The sequence below is a fragment of the Heteronotia binoei genome, chromosome 2 (assembly GCF_032191835.1).
Source record: "Heteronotia binoei isolate CCM8104 ecotype False Entrance Well chromosome 2, APGP_CSIRO_Hbin_v1, whole genome shotgun sequence".
Classification (NCBI taxonomy): domain Eukaryota; kingdom Metazoa; phylum Chordata; class Lepidosauria; order Squamata; family Gekkonidae; genus Heteronotia; species Heteronotia binoei.
In genome coordinates this window covers 194,178,685-194,202,929 of record NC_083224.1, presented here as the reverse complement: position 1 = coordinate 194,202,929, position 24,245 = coordinate 194,178,685, and the positions used below count along the sequence as shown (strand labels likewise).

The window sequence follows — 24,245 nt, the reverse complement described above, 5'->3', positions numbered from 1 at the left end:
TTACCATGACACGCTAAAAATGTTAACATGCCCAATTACAAAAAACTGAACAGGTTAGTAAAGACCACATCCCAATCATTTCTCCGAGTATCTTTGTGACTTTTGCACAGGGCAATCAGGGGTGGAATTCTAGCTGGAGCTCCTTTGCATATTAGGCCACATACCCAAGAGCCTTGTAAGCTCTTGGAAGATTGGCTACATCAGGGGGGTGTGGCCTAATATGCAAAGGAGCTCCCGCTGTAATTCCACCCCAAGTGCAACCGTATTGCCTGCAAAGAATGAAGCGCTCTGGGTGATATCTCTGTCAGGGTATTTATCTCTCTCTTGCACACACACACACACACACACACACAGTCAAATCCAGGGGCGTCAAACATGTGGCCCAGGGGCAAAATCAGGCACTCAGTGGGCTCCTATCAGGCCCCCGAGGAACTGGCTATCATCTGCTTCCTTCTCCCTCTCTCTTGCTTCCTTCTGCATCACAGCTTGTTTGAAAGGTTTGTTCAGTGGCATAGGGGCTAAAGAGCAAAACCTGTATTTTCTCCATTGGCTGATGCTCCTCCTTTGGGGAGGAAGGGGGGGGAGGTAGTTTGCTTTGCTAGGCTCTCTCAATTGCACAGCAGAGCTACTGAACCAAGCCTCTCTCCTTTCTGTTGGCTGAGGCTCTTTCCTTTCCTGGTCCCCTGGGGAAGGAAGGAAAGAGCCAGAGCTTCCTTTGCCCAGTTCCCTGGATCCCATGGGAGAGAGGCAGAGGAAACACCTTTAAGACCAACGAGTGCTAATGTTTTAAGTGTGCTTTATTTTACACTCTTTTTAAAAAAAATCTTTAATCGTGTTTGTGTCCTTTAAAAAGTTTATATCTCTGCTACCTAATCTTAAATAGGTACACACGTGGCCTGGCCCAACAAAGTCTCATTTATGTCAGATCCAGCCCCCGTAACAAATGGGTTCGACACCCCTGGTCTAACCTACTTCATAAGGCTGTCGTGAGGATAATGTTGGGAAAAGGGGAACCACGGATGCTGCCCGAGAGGCAGAGCGTGATAAAAAATCAAATGCAAATAAACGGACGGCTTGTGTCTCCTTGCAAAGTGCTTGTAGTTCTTTTGGTGGAAAGACAGAGAGGCGGAACGGCTAGTTGAGCTGTTTGGGATGGTTGAGTGATCCAGGAAGATGGTTAAAGGGTAGTGAAGTCAGTCTGTGTTTGGGGGAACAGTTCGGAAGAGGAATGAGGAAGAAGTAGAAGAAATTGGATTTATATCCCGCCCTCCACTCCGAAGAGTCTCAGAGCGGCTCACAATCTCCTTTCCCTTCCTCCCCCCTCAACAGACACCCTGTGAGGTAGATGAAGATATTGGATTTATATCCCGCCCTCCACTCCAAAGAGTCTCAGAGCGGCTCACAATCTCCTTTCCCTTCCTCCCCCACAACAGACACCCTGTGAGGTACATGAAGATACTGGATTTATCTCCCGCCCTTCACTCTGAAGAGTCTCAGAGCGGCTCACAATCGCCTTTACCTTCCTTCCCCACAACAGACACCCTATGAGGTAGATGAAGATATTGGATTTATATCCCTCCCTCCACTCTGAAGAGTCTCAGAGCGGCTCACAATCTCCTTTACCTTCCTCCCCCACAACAGACATCCTATGAGGTATTTATATCCCTCCCTCCACTCCGAAGAGTCTCAGAGCGGCTCACAATCTCCTTTCCCTTCCTCCCCCACAACAGACACCCTGTGAGGTAGATGAAGATACTGGATTTATATCCCGCCCTCCACTCTGAAGAGTCTCAGAGCGGCGCACAATCTCCTTTCCCTTCCTCCCCCACAACAGACACCCTGTGAGGTAGATGAAGATACTGGATTTATATCCCGCCCTCCACTCTGAAGAGTCTCAGAGCAGCTCACAATCTCCTTTACCTTCCTCTCCCACAACAGACACCCTGTGAGGTAGATGAAGATATTGGATTTATATCCCTCCCTCCACTCTGAAGAGTCTCAAAGCGGCTCACAATCTCCTTTCCCTTCCTCCCCCACAACAGACACCCTGTGAGGTAGATGAAGATATTGGATTTATATCCCGCCCTCCACTCCGAAGAGTCTCAGAGCAGCTCACAATCTCCTTTCCCTTCCTCCCCCACAACAGACAACCTGTGAGGTGGGTGGGGCTGAGAGGGCTCTCACAGCAGCTGCCCTTTCAAGGACAGAGTCTCAGAGCAGCCTACAATCTCCTTTCCCTTCTTCCCCCACAACAGACACCCTGTGAGGTGTCTGTTGTGGGGGAGGAAGGGAAAGGAGATTGTGAGCCGCTCTGAGACTCTTCGGAGTGGAGGGCGGGATATAAATCCAATTTCTTCTACTTCTTCCTCTTCTAGCAGCAGGGCCTGCCCTGTCTGTGTGACCCACTGGCTAGAAGACACCACAGACAGCACAATGGTGTCCTGAAAAGGGGGTGCAGAATTAGACAGTCCTATTCTGTCTTAATGATTTAGCACAGGGGTGTCAAACATGTGGCCTGGGGGTCAAATCAGGCCCCCGGAGGGCTCCCATCAGGCCCCCGAGCAACTGGCTGTCATCTGCTTCCTTCTCCCTCTCCCTTGCTTCCTTCTGCATCACAGCTTGCTTTGCCAGGCTTGCTCAATCGCACAGGAGCTACAGAGCAAAGCCTCTATTTTCTCCATTGGCAGAGGCTCCTTCTTTGGGGAGGGAGAACTTGCTTTGCCAGGCTCCCTCAATTTGCACAGCAAAGTTACTGAGCCAAGCCTCTCTTTCTTCTATTGGCTGAGGCTCCTCCCCCTCCTGGTCCCCTGGGGAAGGAAGGAAAGAGCCAGAGCTTCCTTTGCCCAGTACCCTGGACTCCATGGGAGAGATACAAAGAAGCCCAACAAGTGCTGATCAATTAATCATGTTTTATTTTAAGTTTTTAAAAATCTTTCATTGTGTTTGCGCCCTTTATAAAGTTTATATTCCTGCTACCTGGCATTACATCTTATGACATACAGCAGGGGTATTGTACTCATTTCTTATGAGGGCCGGATCTGACATAAAAGAGACCTTGTTGGGCTGGACCACATCTAGTTGGGCTGAGACATGTCAGGTCAGGCTACGTGCGTACCTATTTAAGATTAGGTAGCAGAGAACACAGACAAACACAAATACTTTAAAAAAAAAATTTAGAGCATGCTGAAAACATTAGCATTCATTGGTCTTAAAGGTGGTTGCTTTGTCTCTTTCTGATGGGATTCAGGGAACTGGGCAAAGGAAGCTCTGGCTCTTTCCTTCCTTCCCCAGGGAGTTGGGTGGGGAGGAGCCTCAGCCAATAGAAGGAAGGAAGGCTTCACTCAGTAGTTCTGCTATGCAAATCAGCAGGCCTTGCAAAGCAAGCTGTTATGCAGAAGGACGCAAGACATAGGGAGAAGAAAGCAGATGAAAGACAGTTGTCTGGGGGCCTGCTAGGAGCCCTCTGGGGGCCTGATCTGGCCCCCAAACTGCATATTCGACACCTACAGGGTTGGCCCAACAAGGTCTCATTTATGTCAGATCCGGCCCTCATAACGAATGTGTTTGACACCCCTAAACGCACTTTCACACATGCTAAAGAATGCCGCTTCAGTCTACTTCTGGGATTATTTGCAAGTGGATTTTACCATTTCAGGCAGTGAAATTCAGTTGCAAAGTGCATTGAAAGTATGTTGGGCAGTCTATGCGAAAACGCCTGTAATATGGGGAGGGGGAGATTCCTATAGCCAAGAGAACCCCTGGGAAACACTCCCAGCCTGGGACTGAGGCAGTTGCACAGGATTGGTCCTTGGAGGTCACCTGACTTTTAGCACCAGGAATATTCTGGGTCCTAGTGCACATAAAGTACAGTCCTTGGTCTGTGGTTCCTTCCTTTTGACGGTACAGAAAGGAATCGGGTGCTGAGCTGGTGGCTTCTTTCCTGCATTGTCTGGTGGCATCTTCTCCATCTACTTGGTGAGACTTGTAGTAGGCTTGCCAACCTCCAGGCACGGCCTGGAGATTACAAAAAATTAAAACTGATCTCCAGGCGACAGAGAACAATTCTTTGGATAAATATATGGAACAGAGGTCCATCAGTGACTATTAGCCACAGTGTATTGTTGGAACTTTGTCTGGGGCAAGTGATGCTCTGTATTCTGGGTGCTTTGTGGGAAGCACAGTAGGAGGGCTTCTGGTGTCCTGGCCCCACTGATGGACTTCCTGATGGCACCTGGGTTTTTTGGCCACTGTGTGACACAGAGTATTGGACTGGATGGGCCATTGGCCTGATCCAACATGGCTTCTCTTATGTTCTTATGGACCTCCTGATGGCACCTGGGATTTTTGGCCACTGTGTGACACAGAGTGTTGGACTGGATGGGCCATTGGCCTGATCCGACAGAGCTTCTCTTATGTTCTTCTGCCTGGGGCAAGTGATGCTCTGTATTCTTGGTGCGTGGGAGGGGCACAGTGGGAGGGCTTCTAGTGTCCTGACCCCACTGATGGACCTCCTGATGGCACCTGGGTTTTTTTGGCCACTGTGTGACATAAGAGTATTGGACTGGATGGGCCATTGGCCTGATCCAACAGGGCTTCTGTTGTGTTCTTATGTTCTTATTCTCCTGGGGAAAATGGCTGTTTTGGACGTGGGTTGTGTGACATTATACCCAACTGAAGTCCCCTCCTTCCCAGGCTCCACGCCCCAGATCTCCAGGTGTTTCCTAACCCTAGATATCCAGACTGGAGGGTCAGTCTCTGGAGAATGCATGCCTTAAAGGCTGAGACTTGGGCTGGCATTTGGGTTGCCAATCTCCATGTGGTGACTGGAGATCTCATGGAATTATAACTGATCTCCAGACAACAGAGATCAGTTCCCCTGGAGAAAATGGCTGCCTCCATGGGGGGACTCTTAAGGCCTTGTACACCATTGGAGTCCTTCCCTTCCCCAAATCTTCTCTTTCCTAGGCTTCACTCCCCAAATCTGCAAACAGATCTCAGCCTCTCTTCCTTCTATTGGCTGAGGCTCCTCCCCTTCCTGGTCCCCTAGGGAAGGAAGGAAAGAGCCAGAGCTTTCTTTGGCCAGCTCCATGGATCCCATGGGAGAATTACAAAGAAAGCACCTTTAAGATCAACGAGTGCTAATGTTTTAAGCATGTTTTAAATTTCTTTTTAAAAAATCTTTGTGTTTGTCTGTGTGCTTTATAAAGTTTATATCTCTGCTACCTAATCTTAAATAGGTAAACACTTGGCTTGGCCCAGCCCAACAAGATCTCATTATGTCAGTTCCAGCCCTCATAATTTCTGAGCCTCTGGCTATTATTTTTGAGAATTCTTGGAGAACAGGAGAGGTACCAGAAGATTGGAGGTGTGTGAATGTTGTCCCTATCTTCAAGAAGGGGAAAAAGGAGGATCTATACCTGGAAAAGTTTTAGAACAAATCAGTCAGTCAGTCAATCCTGGAACATTTAGACAAGATGGCTGTGATTATTAAGAGCCTGTATGGTTTTCTCAAAAACAAGTCATGTCAGACTAACCTGATCTCTTCTTTTGAGAAAGTGACTACCTTGCTGGATCAGGGGAATGCTGTAAACATAGCTTATCTTGATTTCAGTAAGGCTTTTGATAAAGTTCCATATACTATTCTTGTTGACAAGTTGGTAAAATATGGTTTGGATCCTGCTACCGTTAAGTAGATCTGTAACAGGTTGACAGATTGCACCCACAGAGTGCTTGCGAATGGTTCCTCATTCTCTTGGAGAGGAGTGACCAGTGGAGTCCCTCAAGAATCTGTGCTGGGGTCTGTTTTGTTCAACATTTTGTTCAACATCTGCGGGGTGACATGATAGAGGTTTACAAGGTAATGCATGGGATGGAGAAAGTAGAGAAAGAAGTACTTTTCTCCCTTTCTCACAATACAAGAACTCGTGGGCATTCGATGAAATTGCTGAGCAGACAGGTTAGAAAGAATAAAAGGAAGTACTTCTTCACCCAAAGGGTGATTAACTTGTGGAATTCACTGCCACAGGAGGTGGTGGCGGCCACAAGCATAGCCACCTTCAAGAGGGGGTTAGATAAAAATATGGAGCAGAGGTCCATCAGTGGCTATTAGCCACAGTGTGTATATGTGTGTGTGTGTATGTGTGTGTGTGTGTATATATGTATATGTGTGTGTGTGTATATATATATATATATATATATATATATATATATATATATATATATATATATATATATATATATAATTTTGGGGGGGCCACTGTGTGACACAGAGTGTTGGACTGGATGGGCCATTGGCCTGATCTAACATGGCTTCTCTTATGTTCTTATCTTTGGATGAAGGAATAGAGGGAATGCTTATTAAATTTTCAGATGCTACTAAATGGGGAAGAATTGCAAATACAGTAGAACAGGGGTGGCCAACGGTAGCTCTCGAGATGTTTTTTGCCTGCAACTTCCATCAGCCCCAGTCAGCATGGCCAATGGCTGGGGCTGATGGGAGTTGTAGGCAAAAAAACATCTCGAGAGCTACTGTTGGCCACCCCTGCAGTAGAAGACAGAAACAGTATACAGGATGATCTTGATAGGCTGGAAAACTGGGCTAAAACCAATAAAATGAATTTTAACAGGGATAAATAAAGTTCTGCATTTAGGTAGGAAAAATCCAATGCATGGTTATAGGATGGGGGAGACTTGTCTTAGCAGTAGTATGTGCAAAAAGGATCTAGAGGTCTTAGTGGACCACGCTGAACATGAGTCAACAGTGTGATGTCGTGGCTAAAAAGGCAAATGCAAGTTTGAGCTGTATCAACAGAGGTATAGTGTCCAGGTCACGTGAAGTGATAGTATCGCTTTACTCTTCTCTGGTAAGACCTCACCTGGAGTATGGTGTTCAGTTTTGGGCACCACATTTTAAGAAGGATATACACAAGCTGGAACGGGTCCAGAGAAGGGCAACAAAGATGGTGAGGGGTCTGGAGACCAAGTCCTATGAGGAAAGGTTGAAGGAGCTGAGCATGTTTAGCCTGGAGAGGAGGTGGCTGAGAGGTGATAGGATCACCATCTTCAAATGCTTGAAGGCTGTCATATAGAGGATGGTGTGGAATTGTTTTCTGTGGCCCCAGAAGGTAGGACCAGAACTAATGGGTTGAAACTTAATCAAAAGAGTTTCCGGCTCAACATTAGGATGAACTTCCTGACCGTTAGAGCGATTCCTCAGTGGAACAGGCTTCCTCCTTGGGAGGTGGTGCGCTCTCCTTCCTTGGAGGTTTTTAAGCAGAGGCTAGATGGCCATCTGACACCAAGGCTGATCCTGTGAATTTAGGGGGAGGGATTTGTGAGTTTCCTGCCTTGTGCAGGGGATTGGACTAGATGACCCTGGAGATCCGTTCCAACTCTTATGATTCTATGATTCATAAGAAATTAGTTCAACACCCCTGCTTCAGACCAACACACCTGGTTCTTGGCTCATTAATGTTAATAGAACAGTGTTCAGAAGGGGTTTTTGCTTTCCTGTTGATCATCGATGGGGCCATGGCTCAGTGGTAGAGCATCTGCTTGGCATGTAGGAAGTCCCCCGGTTCAATTCCCAGCATCTCCAGTTAAAAATATCTGGCAGGGCTGCCTGTGACCCTAGACAGCTGCTTCCAGCATGAGTAGACAATACTGACCTTGATGAACCAAAGTTCTGATTCAGCATGATGTGTCAGGAGGTGTGGCCTAATATGCAGATGAGTCCCTGCTGGGCTTTTCCTACAAAAAAGCCCTGCATGAAACAATGCTGATGTCAGGGGGTGTGGCCTAATATGCAGATGAGTCCCTGCTGGGCTTTTCCTACAAAAAAGCCCTGCATGAAACAATGCTGATGTCAGGAGGTGTGGCCTAATATGCAGATGAGTCCCTGCTGGGCTTTTTCTACAAAAAAGCCCTGCATGAAACAATGCTGATGTCAGGGGGTGTGGCCTAATATGCAGATGAGTCCCTGCTGGGCTTTTCCTACAAAAAAGCCCTGCATGAAACAATGCTGATGTCAGGGGGGTGTGGCCTAATATGCAGATGAGTCCCTGCTGGGCTTTTCCTACAAAAGCCCTGCATGAAACAATGCTGATGTCAGGGGGTGTGGCCTAATATGCAGATGAGTCCCTGCTGGGCTTTTTCTACACAAAAAACCCCCTGCGTAAATGTGTTTATGAAAGTATATAGCAGTTGCTATTTTAGCCATGTCTTTATTAGTGTTCTAGTAAGTAAAGTACTTGTACGGTCTTTGACAGTAGTTCACCTGTCAAAAAGTCCCTTTCTGTAGATGCTCTTCTGACTTTCCCCTCCCAAGTCCTCCCATTATGTGGTAAGCCTTTTAGGTTGTAGACTTTTGGCCTAGTTCTCACTGATAGCTGCAAATTGTGGGGGAGCTCTACAGTACCAGACTTAGGGTTGCCAAATCCCTCCACCTGGAAGTGACGTCTTCACACTGGGGACGTCACGCTAGGGACGCTCTAGGATTTATGATAAACTCTGTGGTACCGTAAAGTTTTTCCACGATTCCTAGAGCATCATACCGGAAACACTCTAGGATTCACGGTAAATCTCTATGGTACGATAGAGGTTTTTAGCGTGAGTCCTAGAGCGCCCCTGTCACGACATCCCCGGCGCGATGATGCTACTTCTGGGGGAAGGGCAGGGATATGATTGGAGTAGATGGTCTCTGTTTCCTTTATTTGCATGTCTAAACCTGAGGGCGGCCCCAGTTCAGTCGTGAGCAGCTGGGCCAGTGCAGCACGTGCATTGAGCAAGAAGTCATAGGTCAGGCGGGATCAAACTTGTGACTCTTTCACACATATTGTGTGGCTCTCGAAGCCCCAACCGCCCTGTTGGTTGACTTGGGAAAGGCATTTCTCTCTTTAAATCATTTTGCCAAGCCAGCTGGCAGCTTGGAGAAAGCATTTAAAGTTAAAGTTGTTTTCTTTCCACCTCTTTCCCCATCTATTTCCCTCCCTCCCTCCTTCCTTCCTTCTGATGTTCATGTCTTGCGGCTTTCAAGCATCTAACATTTATTCTATGAGGCCCTTAGGTTACCTCTGTCTTAGATCAAGGTCTTAGGTTTTCTTCCCTGTTTTTTTCTCTAATGTGCAGGGGGATTTCCTTCTCCACCCCTGTCTTCCCCGATGTGGGAAGAATTCCTTGCAACGGCAAGGGTGTGCACGAGCTGTGTAAAGGAGAGAGCCACAGTTGCATGCAAGGGATAACAAAATGAGGAGGAAGAAAATTTATCCGGACAACCAGGCCCACAAAGCTCCCATCATCCTTATCACTCTTTCTTTTAAAATAATAATCCAGGTTTAATTTGCGTTGGCTGCTTGCGACATCGGGGTGTGTAAGGGAAGTGTCAGGTTTTTAAAACCTCTCCCAGTGCTGGGGAGAGAGAAGCAAAATAAGATCTATTTTCACAGACCTGCTGGTTCAGTAAAGCCGGAAGGCTCAAGTGTGTTTTGGAAGGACAACCTTCCGGTAGGAGAGAGGTGGATGATGATGGCGTTCACCACTTTGGTTCTTTTCCCTGTCTCCTGCACTGTATTTTCCCAACAATCCTGCAGTTTAGTTTAAGCCAAGGATGCCAAACATGCAGTTTGGGGGCCGAATCTGGCCCCCAAAGGGCTCCTATCAAGTCCCTAAGCTGTCATCTGCTTCTTTCTCCCTATATCTTGCTTCCTTCTGCATTACAGCTTGCTTTAAAAGGCTTGCTCAATTGCACAGGAGCAACAGAGCAAAACCTCTGTTATCTCCATTGGCTGAGGCTCCTTCCCCTCCTGGTTCCCTGGGGGGAGGAAGGAAAGAGCCAGAGCTTCCTTTGCCCAGTTCCCTGGATCCCATGGGAGAAATACAAAGAAGAAGATGATATTGGATTTATATCCCGCCCTCCACTCCAAAGAGTCTCAGAGTGGCTCACAATCTCCTTTACCTTGCCCCCGCCCCCCACAACAGACACCCTGTGAGGCGGGTGGGGCTGAGAGAGCTCTCTCAGAAGCTACCCTTTCAAGGACAGTGTCTTAGAGCGGCCTACAATCTCCTTTCCCTTCCTCCCCCTCAACAGACACCCTGTGAGGCGGGTGGGGCTGAGCGAGCTCTCCCAGAAGCTGCCCTTTCAAGGACAGTGTCTCAGAGCGGCTCACAATCTCCTTTCCCTTCCTCCCCCACAACAGACACCCTGTGAGGCGGGTGGGGCTGGAGAGGGCTCTCACAGCAGCTGCCCTTTCAAGGACAACCTCTGCTAGAACTATGGCTGACCCAAGGCCATTCCAGCAGCTACAAGTGGAAGAGTGGGGAATCAAACCCGGTTCTCCCAGATAAGAGTCTGCACACTTAACCGCTACACCAAACTGGCTCTTTAAGAAAGCATCTTTCAGACCAATGAGTGCTGACATTTCTAAGCATGTTTTAATTTTTTAAAAATATATATTTGTGTTTGCCTGTGTTCTTTATAAAATTTATATCTCTGCTACCTAATCTTAAATAGGTACAAACATGGCCTGGCCCAATATGGCTCGGCCAAACCCAGCATGGCCCAGCCTGACAAGGTCTCTTTTATGTCAGATCCGGCCCTCATAAGAAATGAGTTTGACGCTCCTGGTTTAAGCAGAGTGGGAGCGGATGGACAATGTGGACTTCATAACCAGTCAGAGATGCTCCCTCTAAGCTGTGGAGCAAAAAAAATCAACTTTGTGAGCTGCTGGCATTAAAGTTGTGAGCTGTTGCATAAACTATTGTGCTCCGGGGTCATCCTTCCTGAGCTAAGACAAAAATATGTGAGCTGGAGGCTAAAAATCTGTGAGCTAGATCACGCTAACTCAGCTTAGAGGGAACACTGCTGGTCAGGAATTTGCAGGGTGTTTTTTTGTAGCAGGAACTCCTTTGCATATTAGGCCATACCCCCTGGTGTAGCCAATCCCCCTGGAGCTTATAGTACACCCTGTACAAAGAGCCCTGTAAGCACTTGGAGGATTGGCGACATAAGAAGGGTCAGCCATAGCTCTCACAGGTAGAAAGGTTAAAACGCTTGGGGCTCTTTAGCTTGGAGAAACGTCGACTGCGGGGTGACATGATAGAGGTTTACAAGATTATGCATGGGATGGAGAAAGTAGAGAAAGAAGTACTTTTCTCCCTTTCTCACAATGCAAGAACTCGTGGGCATTCGATGAAATTGCTGAGCAGTCAGGTTAAAACGGATAAAAGGAAGTCCTTCTTCACCCAAAGGGTGATTAACATGTGGAGGTCACTGCCCCAGGAGGTGGTGGCGGCCACAAGCATAGCCACCTTCAAGAGGGGTTTAGATAAAAATATGGAGCAGAGGTCCATCAGTGGCTATTAGCCACACAAAAAAATTGCCACTGTGTGACACAGAGTGTTGGACTGGATGGGCCACTGGCCTGATCCAACAGGGCTTCTCTTATGTTCTTATGTGACAGAGTGTTGGGCTGGAGGGGCCATTGGCCTGATCCAACAGGGCTTCTCTTATGTTCTTATGTGACACAGAGTGTTGGACTGGATGGGCCATTGGCCTGATCTAACATGGCTTCTCTTATGTTCTTATGAGTTGTTATGAGCTGGCTTGCAGTTTTGTAGCCCCTGGCTCACTTCATTTTTGTCTTTGCTCCAGAAAAAGGGCCCCAGAATAGGGCTGTCAGTCCCCAGGTGGGGCAGGAAATAGGTAAATACCTCCGCAAAAAACCAGCCTCAAAAATATTTAACGAATAGTACGAGTGCTTTATAAATAAGAATAAATGATATAAAGTGAAATGAATCAAAAGATACACGAAGACCGCACCCGCACTCGAGTCTCTTAATGAACGAATCAACGTTGAAAAAAAATCATAGAAGCAGTTCAGGTCGTGGCAAAGGTAGCTTCTTCTGGGGAGTGAAGAAATAATCCAGTGCAGCAAGGCGTATGAAACGCGACAGGGTCGTACTTGATCCCCTGTTTCACAGTAAAGCTTCTACCAGCTGCACAGAAAAATGTACAAATGAATGCACTAAAAGAGCAAACGTTTTTTTTGTAAAAAGATATTAAAATACATTGCACACCTTTAAAACACCATCATACATCTTGCAAAAGAGCAGAGCGCCAGTCATTTCCTACTCTGGGGTGATGTCGCATCACGATGTTTTCACGGCAGACTTTTTACGGGGTGGTTTGCCGTTGCCTTCCCCAATCCTCTACACCAGCGGTCTCCAACCGTTTTGACACCAGGAACCGGTTTTGTGGAAGACATTTTTTCCATGGACCGGGGTGTGTGCGGGCGGGCGCAATGGTTTCGGATGATAAAATTGTGCACTTTATTTCTCTTAGTTTGGTGTGGTGGTTAGGTGTGCAGACTCTTACCTGGGAGAACCGGGTCTGATTCCCCACTCCTCCATTTGCAGCTGCTGCAATGGCCTTGGGTCAGCCAGAGCTCTCTTATCTGGGAGAACCGGGTCTGATTCCCCACTCCTCCATTTGCAGCTGCTGCAATGGCCTTGGGTCAGCCAGAGCTCTCTTACCTGGGAGAACCGGGTCTGATTCCCCACTCCTCCACTTGCAGCTGCTGCAATGGCCTTGGGTCAGCCAGAGCTTTCGCAGGAGTTGTCCTTGAAAGGGCAGCTTGTGGGAGAGCTCTCTCAGCCTCACCCACCTCACAGAGTGTCTGTTGTGGGGGAGGAAGGGAAAGGAGATTGTGAGCCACTCTGAAATTTGGAGTGAAGGGCAAGGATATAAATCCAATGTCGTGGTTGTCATCTTCTTGTCCTTCCTTCTTATTCTTGTTCTTGTTCTTCTTTTTTTAATTATTATTATTATTATTATTATTATTATTATTACATTGTAATATATAATGAAATAATTATACAACTCATGGCCTGGTTGGTAACAGGCCACGGACCCAGACCGGTCCAAGGCCCCAGAGTTGGGGACCCCTGTTTTACACTTTCCCCCCAGCAAGCTAGGTATTCATTTGACCGGCCCTGGAAGGCTGAGTCAACCTTGAGCCGGCTGCCTGAACCCAGCTTCTGCCGGGATCGAACTCAGGTCGTGAGCAGAGCTTGGACTGCAGTACTGCAGCTTCTTGCTGCTCTGCGTCATGTGGCTCCCCGTTGTGTATGTTGCTATAGAGACTGATACTTCCAAAGCAGCTGTTTTCTCCAGCAAAGGTCGTCTCTTATTAGCTGGAGACCCAGTTGTCATTCTGGGAGACTTCCAGCCGCGACCTGGAAGCTGGCATTCCTATTTCTTTTGTGCATTTGTGGTATTTGTCTTTTATGTGTACTTTGTGAGCCACCTTTTTCTTTTTTTTAAGTTTTAAAGTTTTATAACTTTATCTTCATATAAACTTTAACTTCATATAAGCAGAAATAAGGGGCAAAGGGGATAAAAGGGTATAGAAAAGAAATGGTACATAGATAGACAGAAAAGTAGGCCAGTCTGCGCAACCATAACGTCTTTCCATATTTCCAGCATACAATCTCAATGTTATATACGTATCGTTAACTCTTGCTCCAACTTTCTTAATTTGGATCGTAGTCTCAATATACATACAATACTGCGTAATAGTGGTAAGTAAAAACAAAAAAATGCACTTCACATCCGACAGTTGTAATCAGAAAATTAGCTAAGAGTGTCAAACGGCTCCCAATTTTTTCTTACTGCTTCTTTAGATTTGCCACTCAGGTGAGTCGCCTTTTTCTTTGTAGATGAACTCACTAGCTAGGTTCAGTGTGCGACCATCTGCGATACTTCTTGGAAGATTCCATAAAACTCCCCATGCTAACAGACCGTGCGCTTGTGGATGTCCAGAGGTAGAAACTTCAGAACATGTGTTCCTAAACTGTACTTTTTACTCTGACCTGCGCTCTGTAATCGTTGACCCCTGTCTGAGTGAGCAAACAGCGAAGCCCGACAAGTATAAAATTGTTTTCAACTCAGAACCAATGGGTAAATTGAAGCTGTTGCAACATTTTTATATTTAGCGTTTAGGAGGGTGCCTAATGTATTTGCGAATTGCCGTGTGATGGATGGATTGGTTCCTTGTTATGTTTGATATCATGCCGATAAAGGTTATTGAATTGTTCGTGGATGGTGAAAAGTGGGTTAAAAGTCTCTTAAATCAATAAATAAAAATAGGGAAAGCGGGGCTTTTTTTGTAGCAAGAGCTCCTTTGCATATAGACCACCCACCCCTGACGTAGCCAATCCTCCAAGAGCTTACAGGGCTCTTAGTCCAGGACCTACTGTAAGCTCCAGGAGGATTGGTTACATCTGGGGTGTGTGGCCTAATATGCAAAAGAGTTCCTGCTACAAAAAAAACCCCTGAGGGGAAGCAACATCTGTAGTGCATTAGAACCGTGCCGGATATTATCATGGTGTAGGTTACCCAGAATGCATTGGGCAAAGAGAGAGAGTGGCTAGCCGGAGGAAAGGGAGTTGCGAGACATATCCCCCAAGCTACCCGCTTCTGTACCCCCAAGGCGCTGTGTCGTCGTCTTTGATTTCATCTCTGCTTTTCTTTTCTAGATGTTCCCTCTGCCTGTGGCCAATGGCAAAAACAGACCCACGACACTTGCGAGCACACAGTTCGGAGGCTCAGGTACAGTTTGTCATTTTCTTTTGGTCTCTCGCCAACCTTGGAAGGGTGTTCTCTGAATTAGACCCATATTTTCTCTTTTCCTCTTCCCAGTTGATCTGTGGCTTTTATATTTGAGCTCCCTGCGGTTTGCCAACTCCCTCTGCCCCCCAAACGAGAAACTTGGCAACCAGCAGGGCATGCGGGGGCTTGCCAGAAGCGGGAGGGAGGTCAAGCTCATGATGTGGTGACGTGTCTGTAGAGCTGCCAAGTTCCCAGGTCAGGCGGGGATTCTCCTGCCTTGGAGGTTCCCAACCCACCGGCCCACATTGGATCCTCCCCCAGTGTCGCTGGCGCGATGACGCCGCGCACCGGCTGCTTTGGAGTATCTGAGAAAACTATGGTTTTCCCGGACACTAGCAATTTGGGAGGAAAACTCTATGGTACTATAGAGTTTTCCCTCCCAAATCGCTAGAGTGTCCGGGAAAACCATAAAGTTTTCCCAAACGTTCCTAGAGCGACCAGTGTGTGACGTCGCTGGTGTGATGACATCATTTCCAATGACGTCACTTCCAAGGTGGGTGGGGGGGACGGGGATTTGGCAACCCTATGTGTCTGGCATGACCCGGAAGTGATGTCATCATGCAGCAAAGCTGGGGCAATGCTCTGGTATTTGGGAAAAACTCTGTGGTAAAGTTGACTTCTACCATAGAGTTTTTGTCCAAATACCAGAGTGTTGTCCTGGTGTCACCAAAGCGATGACGTCACTTCCATAGACATGTCACTGCAATTTTGACTGGGCCTCACTCTTTCTCTAGGTAAGCCCCCTCCCCCAAGCCAGATGATCAGCTGTGGGGCAGTGGAGCCTGGCACCCAGAGACCCCCACCTCTAGCAGGGGGTCTGGCAACCCTATCCCAAATCGAGGAGTGCTCGGCCTCCTCATTTATACCTAGCTGCAGGAGTGGAATTCCAGCAGGAGCTCCTTTGCATATTAGGCCACACGCCTTGATGTAGCCAGTCCTCCCAAGAGCTTATGAAAAAGAGCCTTGTAAGCTCTTGGGAGATTGGCTACATCAAGGGGTGTGGCCTAATATGCAAAGGAGCTCCTGCTAGAATCCCACTCCTGCCTAGCTGCGTGGCTAGATAAAATCTGAAGTCAATTTTGGCTTAGAGCTGACTTTTGAGGGGGGCCTGCTCAGAAGGAAAAGTTTGGGCTGGCTTTCGATGTGCAGGCTTTTGTTTTTCTTTCTGGGGGGGTACGGTTTTGTTCATGAAGGGCTACAGCCTGGACACAGGTTGGCCGCCTCAGCAAGGGCTAGGCCCAGATCGTAACCTTGTATCAGCGCTGAGGTTTACGCTCACCAAGGTTTTGGGGTTTTTTGCAGCAGGAGCTTCTTTGCATATTAGGCCACACACCCCTGATGTAGCCAGTCCTCCTGGAGCTTGCAGCAGGCCCTGTGAGAAGAGCCCTGTAAGGGATTCTAGCAGGACCTCCTTTGCATATTAGGCCACACCCCCCTGATGTAGCCAGTCCTCCTGGAGTTTGCAGTAGGCCCTGTACGAAGAGCCCTGTAAGGAATTCTAGTAGGAGCTCCTTTGCATATTAGGCCACTCACCATGATGTCTTGCAGGCCCAATCCTAGATCAGCACTTAGCATCGTGCCACACTGTTTCTTTTCCATGGAGGGCGTAGACTTCATCGCTTGCCATTTAAAAAAAAAAAAGAGCAAGAGAGAGAGAGAGACTGCTTTCTTCCTCCCGCCCTGTTCTTGAACCCCTCTATTCACCGTCATGCATAAGTCTTTTTGTGCCAAAGTTACCTTTCGAAAGAGAAAGAGAGAGAGAGAGAGAGAGAGAAAGAAAGAAAGAAAGAGAGAAAGAAGGAAAGAGAGAAAGAAGGAAAGAAAGAAAGAAAGAAAGAAAGAAAGAAAGAAAGAAAGAAAGAAAGAAAGAAAGAAAGAAAGAAAGAAAGAAAGAAAGAAAGAAAGAAAGATCATTCATGGCGGGGAAGAAACAAATCCCTTCCGTTTTTAAGTTTTTGGCAGCTAAGTGTTTGCGTGGGTGCAGTGCATTCCCCCCTCCCTCTTTGCAGGTCTTCTCTAGATCCATTTGCTAGTGTTTCAATAAAATGAAAGTTCCCGTTCGAAAGGATTGCTTTGATCGGGTTGAGGTTTTTCTAAAAAAAAAATAAACAAAACGTTTTAAACTGGGGACGTTCTTTTTCAATAGAGGCACAAGTCCGTGCCTGTCCCAAATCTGAAGCAGGCGGCAACAGAACAAAGCAACGGTGCTTTCCCTCCCCGCCCTCCTTGCTTTTGAAGCTGGTCTGCATCCCTCCCTGCCCCCCCTTTTGATTTTCAGTTTTGCACATTTTAAAACAGCGAGATTAGTTGCCGTGTGTCCCCTCGGGGAGGGGGGGTGGGTTAAAAGCTATGGTGCACACAGCAACCGTTCCTGCGATTAAAAAACAATACATAGCACTAAAGTTACCTGCTTTGCAAGCCTGGCTTTTGTCGTTTTGGGGCAGCCCCTGATAAATTTATTTTCTTTTTATTTTATCAAATTTATGTCCCGCCCTCCCCTGGCGGGCTCGGGGCGGCTAACGACAGCAAATTTAAGCACATAAAACATTAAAAACAGATTACACAATAAAATCAACCGGTACAGTTTACAGTCATTAAAACCAAGACGGGCATTTTTAACTACTTTGAACGTTCTTGCTTCGGTTATGATGATTCGGTGGGATTGTTGGTGTGCCGTGGAGTAATAGCTACCTCCCTTCAGCCTCTAAAGGCGAGTTTGAATAATTTGGTTTTACAGGCCCTGCGGAACTGTGGCAGGTCCCACAGGGCTTTCGCGGAGGGCGTTCCACAAAGCAGGGGCTATTACTGAACACTCTCTGGCTCTGGTAATGGACAGTCGAGCCTCTTTCGGTCGGGAGCTCTTAAGGAGGTTTTGGGACCCTGAACGAAGTGCTTTCTGGGGCACATATGGACAGAGACATTCTCGAAGATCACCTGCTTTCGATCCTTGTGGCCGCCTTAGGCGAGCAGGGTGATTTTACGGGGCTGGTTCGAAGCTGAAAAACTTGCCTTGGGATCTTGGTTTTGAGGCTCAGTTGCCCTCAACATTTTGTGTTCTGCTTGTTCTATGGCACCTTTCCCTTCCTTTTGACTTGTGGAATGGCCCAACTCAAAGGGTCTCAGGTTGCCACAGTTGGGAAAAGACGCTGAATGTCAATCATACTGATCTAGAACAGAGGGGTCAAACATTTGTTATGAGGGTCGGATTTGACATAAATGAGACCTTGTTGGGCGGGGCCATGTCAGGTTGGGCCGAGCCATGTCGGACTGGGCCATGTGTGTACCTATTTAAGATGAGGTAGTAGAAATACACTTACAGAGCCCCATGGTGCAGAGTGGTAAAGCTGCAGTCCTAAGCTGTGCTCACAACCTGAGTTCGATCCCGGTGGAAGCTGGGTTCAGGTAGCTGGCTCAAGGTTGACTTAGCCTCCCATCCTTCCGAGGTCGGTCAAATGAGTACCCAGCTTGCTGTGGGGAAAGCGTAGATGACTGGGGATGGCAGTGGCAAACCACCCTGTAAAAAGTCTGCCGTGAAAACGTTGTGAAAGCAACGTCACCCCAGAGTCAGAAACGACTGGTGCTTGCACAGGGGACTACCTTTACCTTTTTAGTAGAGATATAAATTTCATAAAGGATATAGACACACACACACACACACACACATATATATATATATTTTTTAAAAACTTAAAACATTACAACTCATTGGTCTTAAAGGTGCTTTCTTTGTATTTCTCCCATGGGATCCAGAGAACTGGGCAAAGGAAGCTCTGGCTCTTTCCTTCCTTCCCCAGGGGACTAGGAGGGGGAGGAGCCTCAGCCAATAGAAGGAAGAGAGGCTTGGCTCAGTAACTCTGCTGTGCGATTGAGAGAGCCTGGCAAAGCAAGCTCTCCCTCTCCCCCTTCCTTCCCAAGGGAGGATCCTCAGCCAATGGAGAGAATAGAGGTTTTGCTCTGTAGCTCCTGTGCAGTTGAGCAAGCCTTGCAAAGCAAGCTGTGATGCAGAAGGAAGCAAGAGAGAGGGAGAAGGAAGCAGACGACAGCCAGTTGCTTAGGGGTCTGATAAGAGCCCTCGGGGGGGCCTGATTCGGCCCACAGACTGCATGTTTGACACCCCTGATCTAGATGGACCGGTTCTCTGATCTGACCTGAGGCATCTTCGTAGTTTTATACTGGCCAGTGCTTTTTTTGTAGAAAAAGGCCAGCGGGAATTCATTTGCATATTAGGCCACACACCCTGATGCCAAGCCAGCCAGAACGGCATTCCTGTCCCGTTCCTGCTCAAAAAAAGTCCTGATACTCAGTGCCTTGTTTTGGGGAGGGAGCATGTCTCAGTGGGGGTGCACCAGCATGGTACAAAGAAAGTCCCAGGTTCAGATCTTGACATCTCCCGTTAAAGAATCTGTGCCAGGGGTGGCCAAACTTTGGCTCTCGAAGCCGCCCACCACCCATTGGCTGACTTGGAGTAGGCATTTATTTCTCTCTTTAAATCACTTCGCCAAGCCAAACCAGCTGGCAGCTTAGAGAATGCATTTAAAGTTGCTTTCTTTCCACCTCTCTCCATTTCTTTCCTTCTTTCCTGCTCTCAAACATGTCTTGTGGCTCTCAGATATCTGATGTTTATTCTCTGTGGCTCTTACGTTAAGCAAATTTGGCCATGCATGATCTGGACAGTCTTTCTCTGTTTGAAGTCCTAGAGAACCGACAGCCAGTTTTGACTCTGAGAAAGCGTCATACTCTCCCAGGTTTTCCCCATTTCCGGGTCCATATAGAGCTCTTCTTTGGGCTCTTAAAAGTGGCACAGAACAGGAAGGCAGGAGAACGTTTTTGTGTTTGATTTTGATCCCGGCCTGTTTTCTTTCCCTGCTGCAATGCAGACCTTCCTCTTTTTCTTCCTCCCTTTAATTATTTATGTTAAAGAGGCACTCTGTGCGAGCCCTCCTTATCTGACTGCTCACGACGGTTTGCAAAAACAACTGAAAATAATCGAAATGTTGTAAAAATACACAGCAAACGGGTATTTTAAAGAGTCTTTGTGCATGCGTGTGTGTACAGTGCTTTAAAACAAACAGAGAGTGAGAGAATAGGACAGTGTTTCCCGGGAATAGGTGTGAGGAAAACGGTCTGGCGGGGAATCAGAAAAGCTACATTCAGACCAAATGGTAAACCAGGCTTTATTTCAGTGGTGGTTTGTCCAGAAAACTTTGCTTCGTTTGCTAGACAGAAGTGGCAAACTCCTTGCTTCTTACCTTTCTGCTGGCACCCTCTTCATGCTATTGGCTATTAGCCAGGCAGCCACAAAGGGCAGGTGCGAATCCTAGTCCGGGACAGGGCTTTGTAGACTTTTATTGCACCTTTTGAAGCCTTGCTTTGGCACCAGCCAGCAAACCCAAGGGACACTAGACCATTACCGATTTCCCACAAGCCTTATGCCGCTCTTGCGCTCCTCTTCTCCGCGTGTCTTCGGTCGGATTTCACACTCTGCCTCGGGGCTGCAACCCGCTTTGCCCTTTTCACACGGCAAACAGAAACTGGTTTTGAGGCTCTTGTTTGCTGTGCGAAAGAGGCGGAACGAGTTGCAGTTTCCCGACAGATAGTGTGAAATCTGGTGGAAGGCTCGCGGAGAAGAGGAGAGTGAGAGCGGGATAAGGCCAGTGGGAAATCAGTCCATCTGTGTTGCAGCTAAACCAGGGTTTGGCCAAACTAACCATGGTTAACTGTGAAATCTGAATGTAGCCTTGTAGTAGGATTCGGAAGCATTCCCAAAGAAGAGGGAATCCTAGGGCCAGCTCTGGGGTAGACACTAGAGATGTAAAATTTCCAGAAATTTTGAAGCTCTGAAACAACAACACCCCCCCCCACCCCCCGTTTTTTCCCATTTTTTCTCCCAGGGAAAAAAAATGGTGATTTTTGGATAAATTGAAAAAAAAAATGCTACATTAGCTCTTCTTTTTTCTTTTCCAGATTGAAAGTAATTGTTACTTTAGGAACATAAAATATGACTATGGACAATTTTACTTGGCATGAAATTATCGCAGCTAGCATATTAAAAATACAGTGTACCCAAAAATACAGTGTATCCAAACAATTATTACAAACAGAAGTTACTTTTTTAAATAATACTGGTTTGTAATTGTAACAGATGGAGCAACAATCTCCTAAACTGTTTACTAGTTTATGTGGAACAGACAAAAAGAACTCCACAAAACAATTTTTTAAAGAATTCAGAATTAACAATTATTCATATTTCCTTTCCACAGTATTAAATAAAAAACTTATTCTCCTAAAAAGAATTGAAGAGAGGGGAAGTGTCTAGAAGGGAGTGTAGGACTAAGTTTCAATGACTAGGCATGACCTAGGATTGGCTTGTCCTCAGGGCACAGAAATTAGAATAATCTGATACCATACTTCCCATTGAAAATGGGAAGAAATCAGGGGAGGGACGGTGGCTCAGTGGTAGAGCATCTTCTTGGTATGCAGAAGGTCCCAGGTTCAATCCCCGGCATCTCCAACAAAAAAAGGTCCAGGCAAATAGGTGTGAAAAACCTCCACAAGACCCTGGAGAGCTGCTGCCAGTCTGATTAGACAATACTTACTTTGATGGACCGAGAGTCTGATTCAGTATAAGGCAGCTTCATATGTTCGTACATATTTTTTAGAAATGCTTTGGAAAATATTTGAACACCTTGTCTTAAAATATTTTATTCATCATGCTAAAATAAAACGTTCCATAATCAATTTCTTTTCAATTTTTTGGAAAAAAACAAAAAAGACTTCAGGAAAAAAATGGGGGGGAAATGGATTTTTTCCGAATTTTTTCAGTTTGTTTCCCGGCCTTCACATCTCTAGTAGAGACGGATCTGGCAGTGTTCACCTCTTTGGTTCTTTCCCTGTCTCTTACATTGTATTCTCCCAACAATCCTGTAGTGTAGCTTAGGCAGAGAAGGAGGTATTGGGCTACATGAACCTCATAACCAAGCAGGGGTCTGAACTTGGATCTGTCTGGACCTGGTCTAATTACGCTCAGGGCTTTTTTTGTAGCAGGAACTCCTTTGCATATTAGGCTACACCCACCCTAATCTACCCAATCCTCCAAGAACTTACAGTAGGCTCTGTACGAAGAGCCCTGTAAGCTCTTGGAGGATTGGCTACATCGGGGTGTGTGGCCCAATATGCAAAGGAGTCCCTACTACAAAAAAGCCCTGATTATGTTTGGTTGTGGGATCTCAATTCTGCCACAGTTTCGATGGCTATACAGAAAAGTGATATTGTAACAAAAGGGAAAAACCTATATAAGAGTGACAACTGTTGATCCAAGTCTTCGTTTGCTACTCTATATTTTGAAACAAACAGTTGTCAAGCAAGCTATTTCTAAATACTGGTTTTAATTGTACCTAACAAACAGGCCAGATTTACAGCAGAGTATCACCTTTGTCTTCTCCCCTTTTTCATCTTCTCCCCCCTTCTCTCTCCCCCCCCCCCCCCGCTTTGAATGCATAATAAATCCATCTTTACCCAGGATGTTTAGAGTAACCTTGTATTAACGGTGTACAGTGCCTCTCCCCCAGATTCACACAGCCATGCCTTATCGGCTCTCAGAGAATGTGTGAGAAATGGAGATGTTGCCATTAACTAGCATTCCTTAGTTATAAAAGAGATACTAGAGCATAGCCTTTGAACCCTCAACTCAATTTGCATCTTTATGTTATCCTTTTGAAGTTATCTTTAACCCTGCCTTTTGAAGTTTGCCTATAAGATACTATCCAATACTAAGTAAGCCATTACTTCCAAGATATCCGCCCTTGGAGCAAGCTATGGAGTTTTACAATAAAACAAGTTTTTGATTAAAGAACAAACGCTTGATTATTGCGAAATATCGATGCTTAACATTTTGGAAGTAATCTCACTCTGGAGTGTAACCGAACTGGCAACTTTCTGACCGTATGGCGGAGAGAACTTCAGAAAATGGAAGACTCCCTATAACTCTGGACAGACTGCGGGGTGAGCCTAGAGGAGAAGGTGCTGGAGTGCGAACACCCCTGTGGCACATCTTCGATGCTCGGAGAGTCACAGGGAGAGGATCTCCCCTGCATATACAGCAACTGTTTATCACTCCTAAAGTGTGGGTCCCCAGAACATCCACCACCCTGATGGACGAGGCACTGGCTCAGAAAGAAGCGATCCTGGCACTATCATCCCTCCGGGCGAGAGTGGGAGAAGAAAGTGACCAGGATAGCTTGAGAGCAAGTGGAGGAGGCGGTCGAGATGACCGGGAACAACCGAGGCCGGACAAAAACGAGGAGGATGGGGGTGACAGAGAGCAGCCGTGCCCGAATGAGGAGAAAGAAGAACCCGATCCTGATGACCGGGGGCTCTTCCAGATAGTGAGAGATGAGATGGCCAAAATGGCTAAGTGCCTGAGAGAGGAGATGCAAGCCAATGCTACATTCATGCCCCAAGAGATGAGGAGGCAACTAGAGAGAGAACTGCAGCCGCCAGACCCGAGAGGAGGACAAGTACCACCTCCAATAAGACAACCGCCAGTGCCGCCGCCTCCACTACCTCTTATTCCCTGTGATTATGGGAAGGGAAGAGAGTTGGATGCCACCTTCGACGGGGATCCAGAAGAGGTGGAATACTTCTCAATTCAAGCAAATAGCTTCATGCGTTATTGGGGAAACACCTTCCCTGATGAATTCAGCAGAGTGGATTACCTGGGGTTGAAGCTGAAAGGGGCTGCAAAAAGATGGTACGTGAGCCTGTACGAGACCAGAAGCCCTGAACTGGACACTGTGGCCGCCTTCCTTCAGGCACTGTTGACCCAGCATGAGGACCCTCTACAAGAAACTAGGGCCCTCACTACCTTGAGAGACCTACAGCAAGGATCCCAAGTCTGTGCGAGAGTACACCGCCGAGTTCCGAGCTAACACGGCCAAGATCCGTGGGTGGAAAATGCAAATGAAGATAGAGCAATTCCAGAGGGGCCTAAACGCGAGCATGCTGGATCGGGCTCTGTAGCAACCATGCCCCACCATGCTGGTGGGGTGGGTGCAACTAGCAGATGAAGTTGAAACCAACATGAAACGAGTGGCCCTACAACGTCAACAGCAGCAAGGGGGAAAGGTGGGACGTGAGTCTTGGTTGGGGGCAAAACAAGATGGGGAAAAGGCCAGCACAGCTGGGGGAGCTACTAAACCAAATACTCCCCGATGCTGTTTTCGGTGTGGAGACATAAACCACTTGGCCGCAAATTGCCCGGAACGACCTCGAGGCCCCCCCCTTACTCCGAAACCTGGCGCACCCAAAGCGAAGAAGACCGAAAGTCGATCGAAGGAATTGGTAGAGGGAAGTATTGCCACTGCAACCCCCCTAGGAGATGAAACCATCATCGTAGACGAGCTGAGTGAAACATCCTGGGATGATGAGCCGGCGGGAAACGGGGATGACCTGCACTGAGAGGTGCCAAAAAGCAGGTTGCGGAATTAACGGCACCACTATGGGTGAGAATAACTGGAACTTTATTTTTCATCCCTTTGACTCTGTTAAACCACAAATTAAAGAGATTTATCCATGCTCGAGC

General features: G+C 47.0%; 1 protein-coding gene across 7 annotated transcripts in view; it reads left to right on the top strand.

The window, feature by feature from the left end:
• TCF3 (transcription factor 3) overlaps window positions 1-24,245 on the top strand; it is a 181,177-nt gene that overhangs the window by 5,674 nt on the left and 151,258 nt on the right. For all 7 annotated transcript variants that reach the window (XM_060232788.1, XM_060232787.1, XM_060232782.1 and 4 more), the window contains exon 2: window positions 14,533-14,605. In XM_060232788.1, coding sequence (XP_060088771.1) covers window positions 14,533-14,605 — 73 coding nt within the window. The remainder of the gene's footprint in view (window positions 1-14,532; window positions 14,606-24,245) is intronic.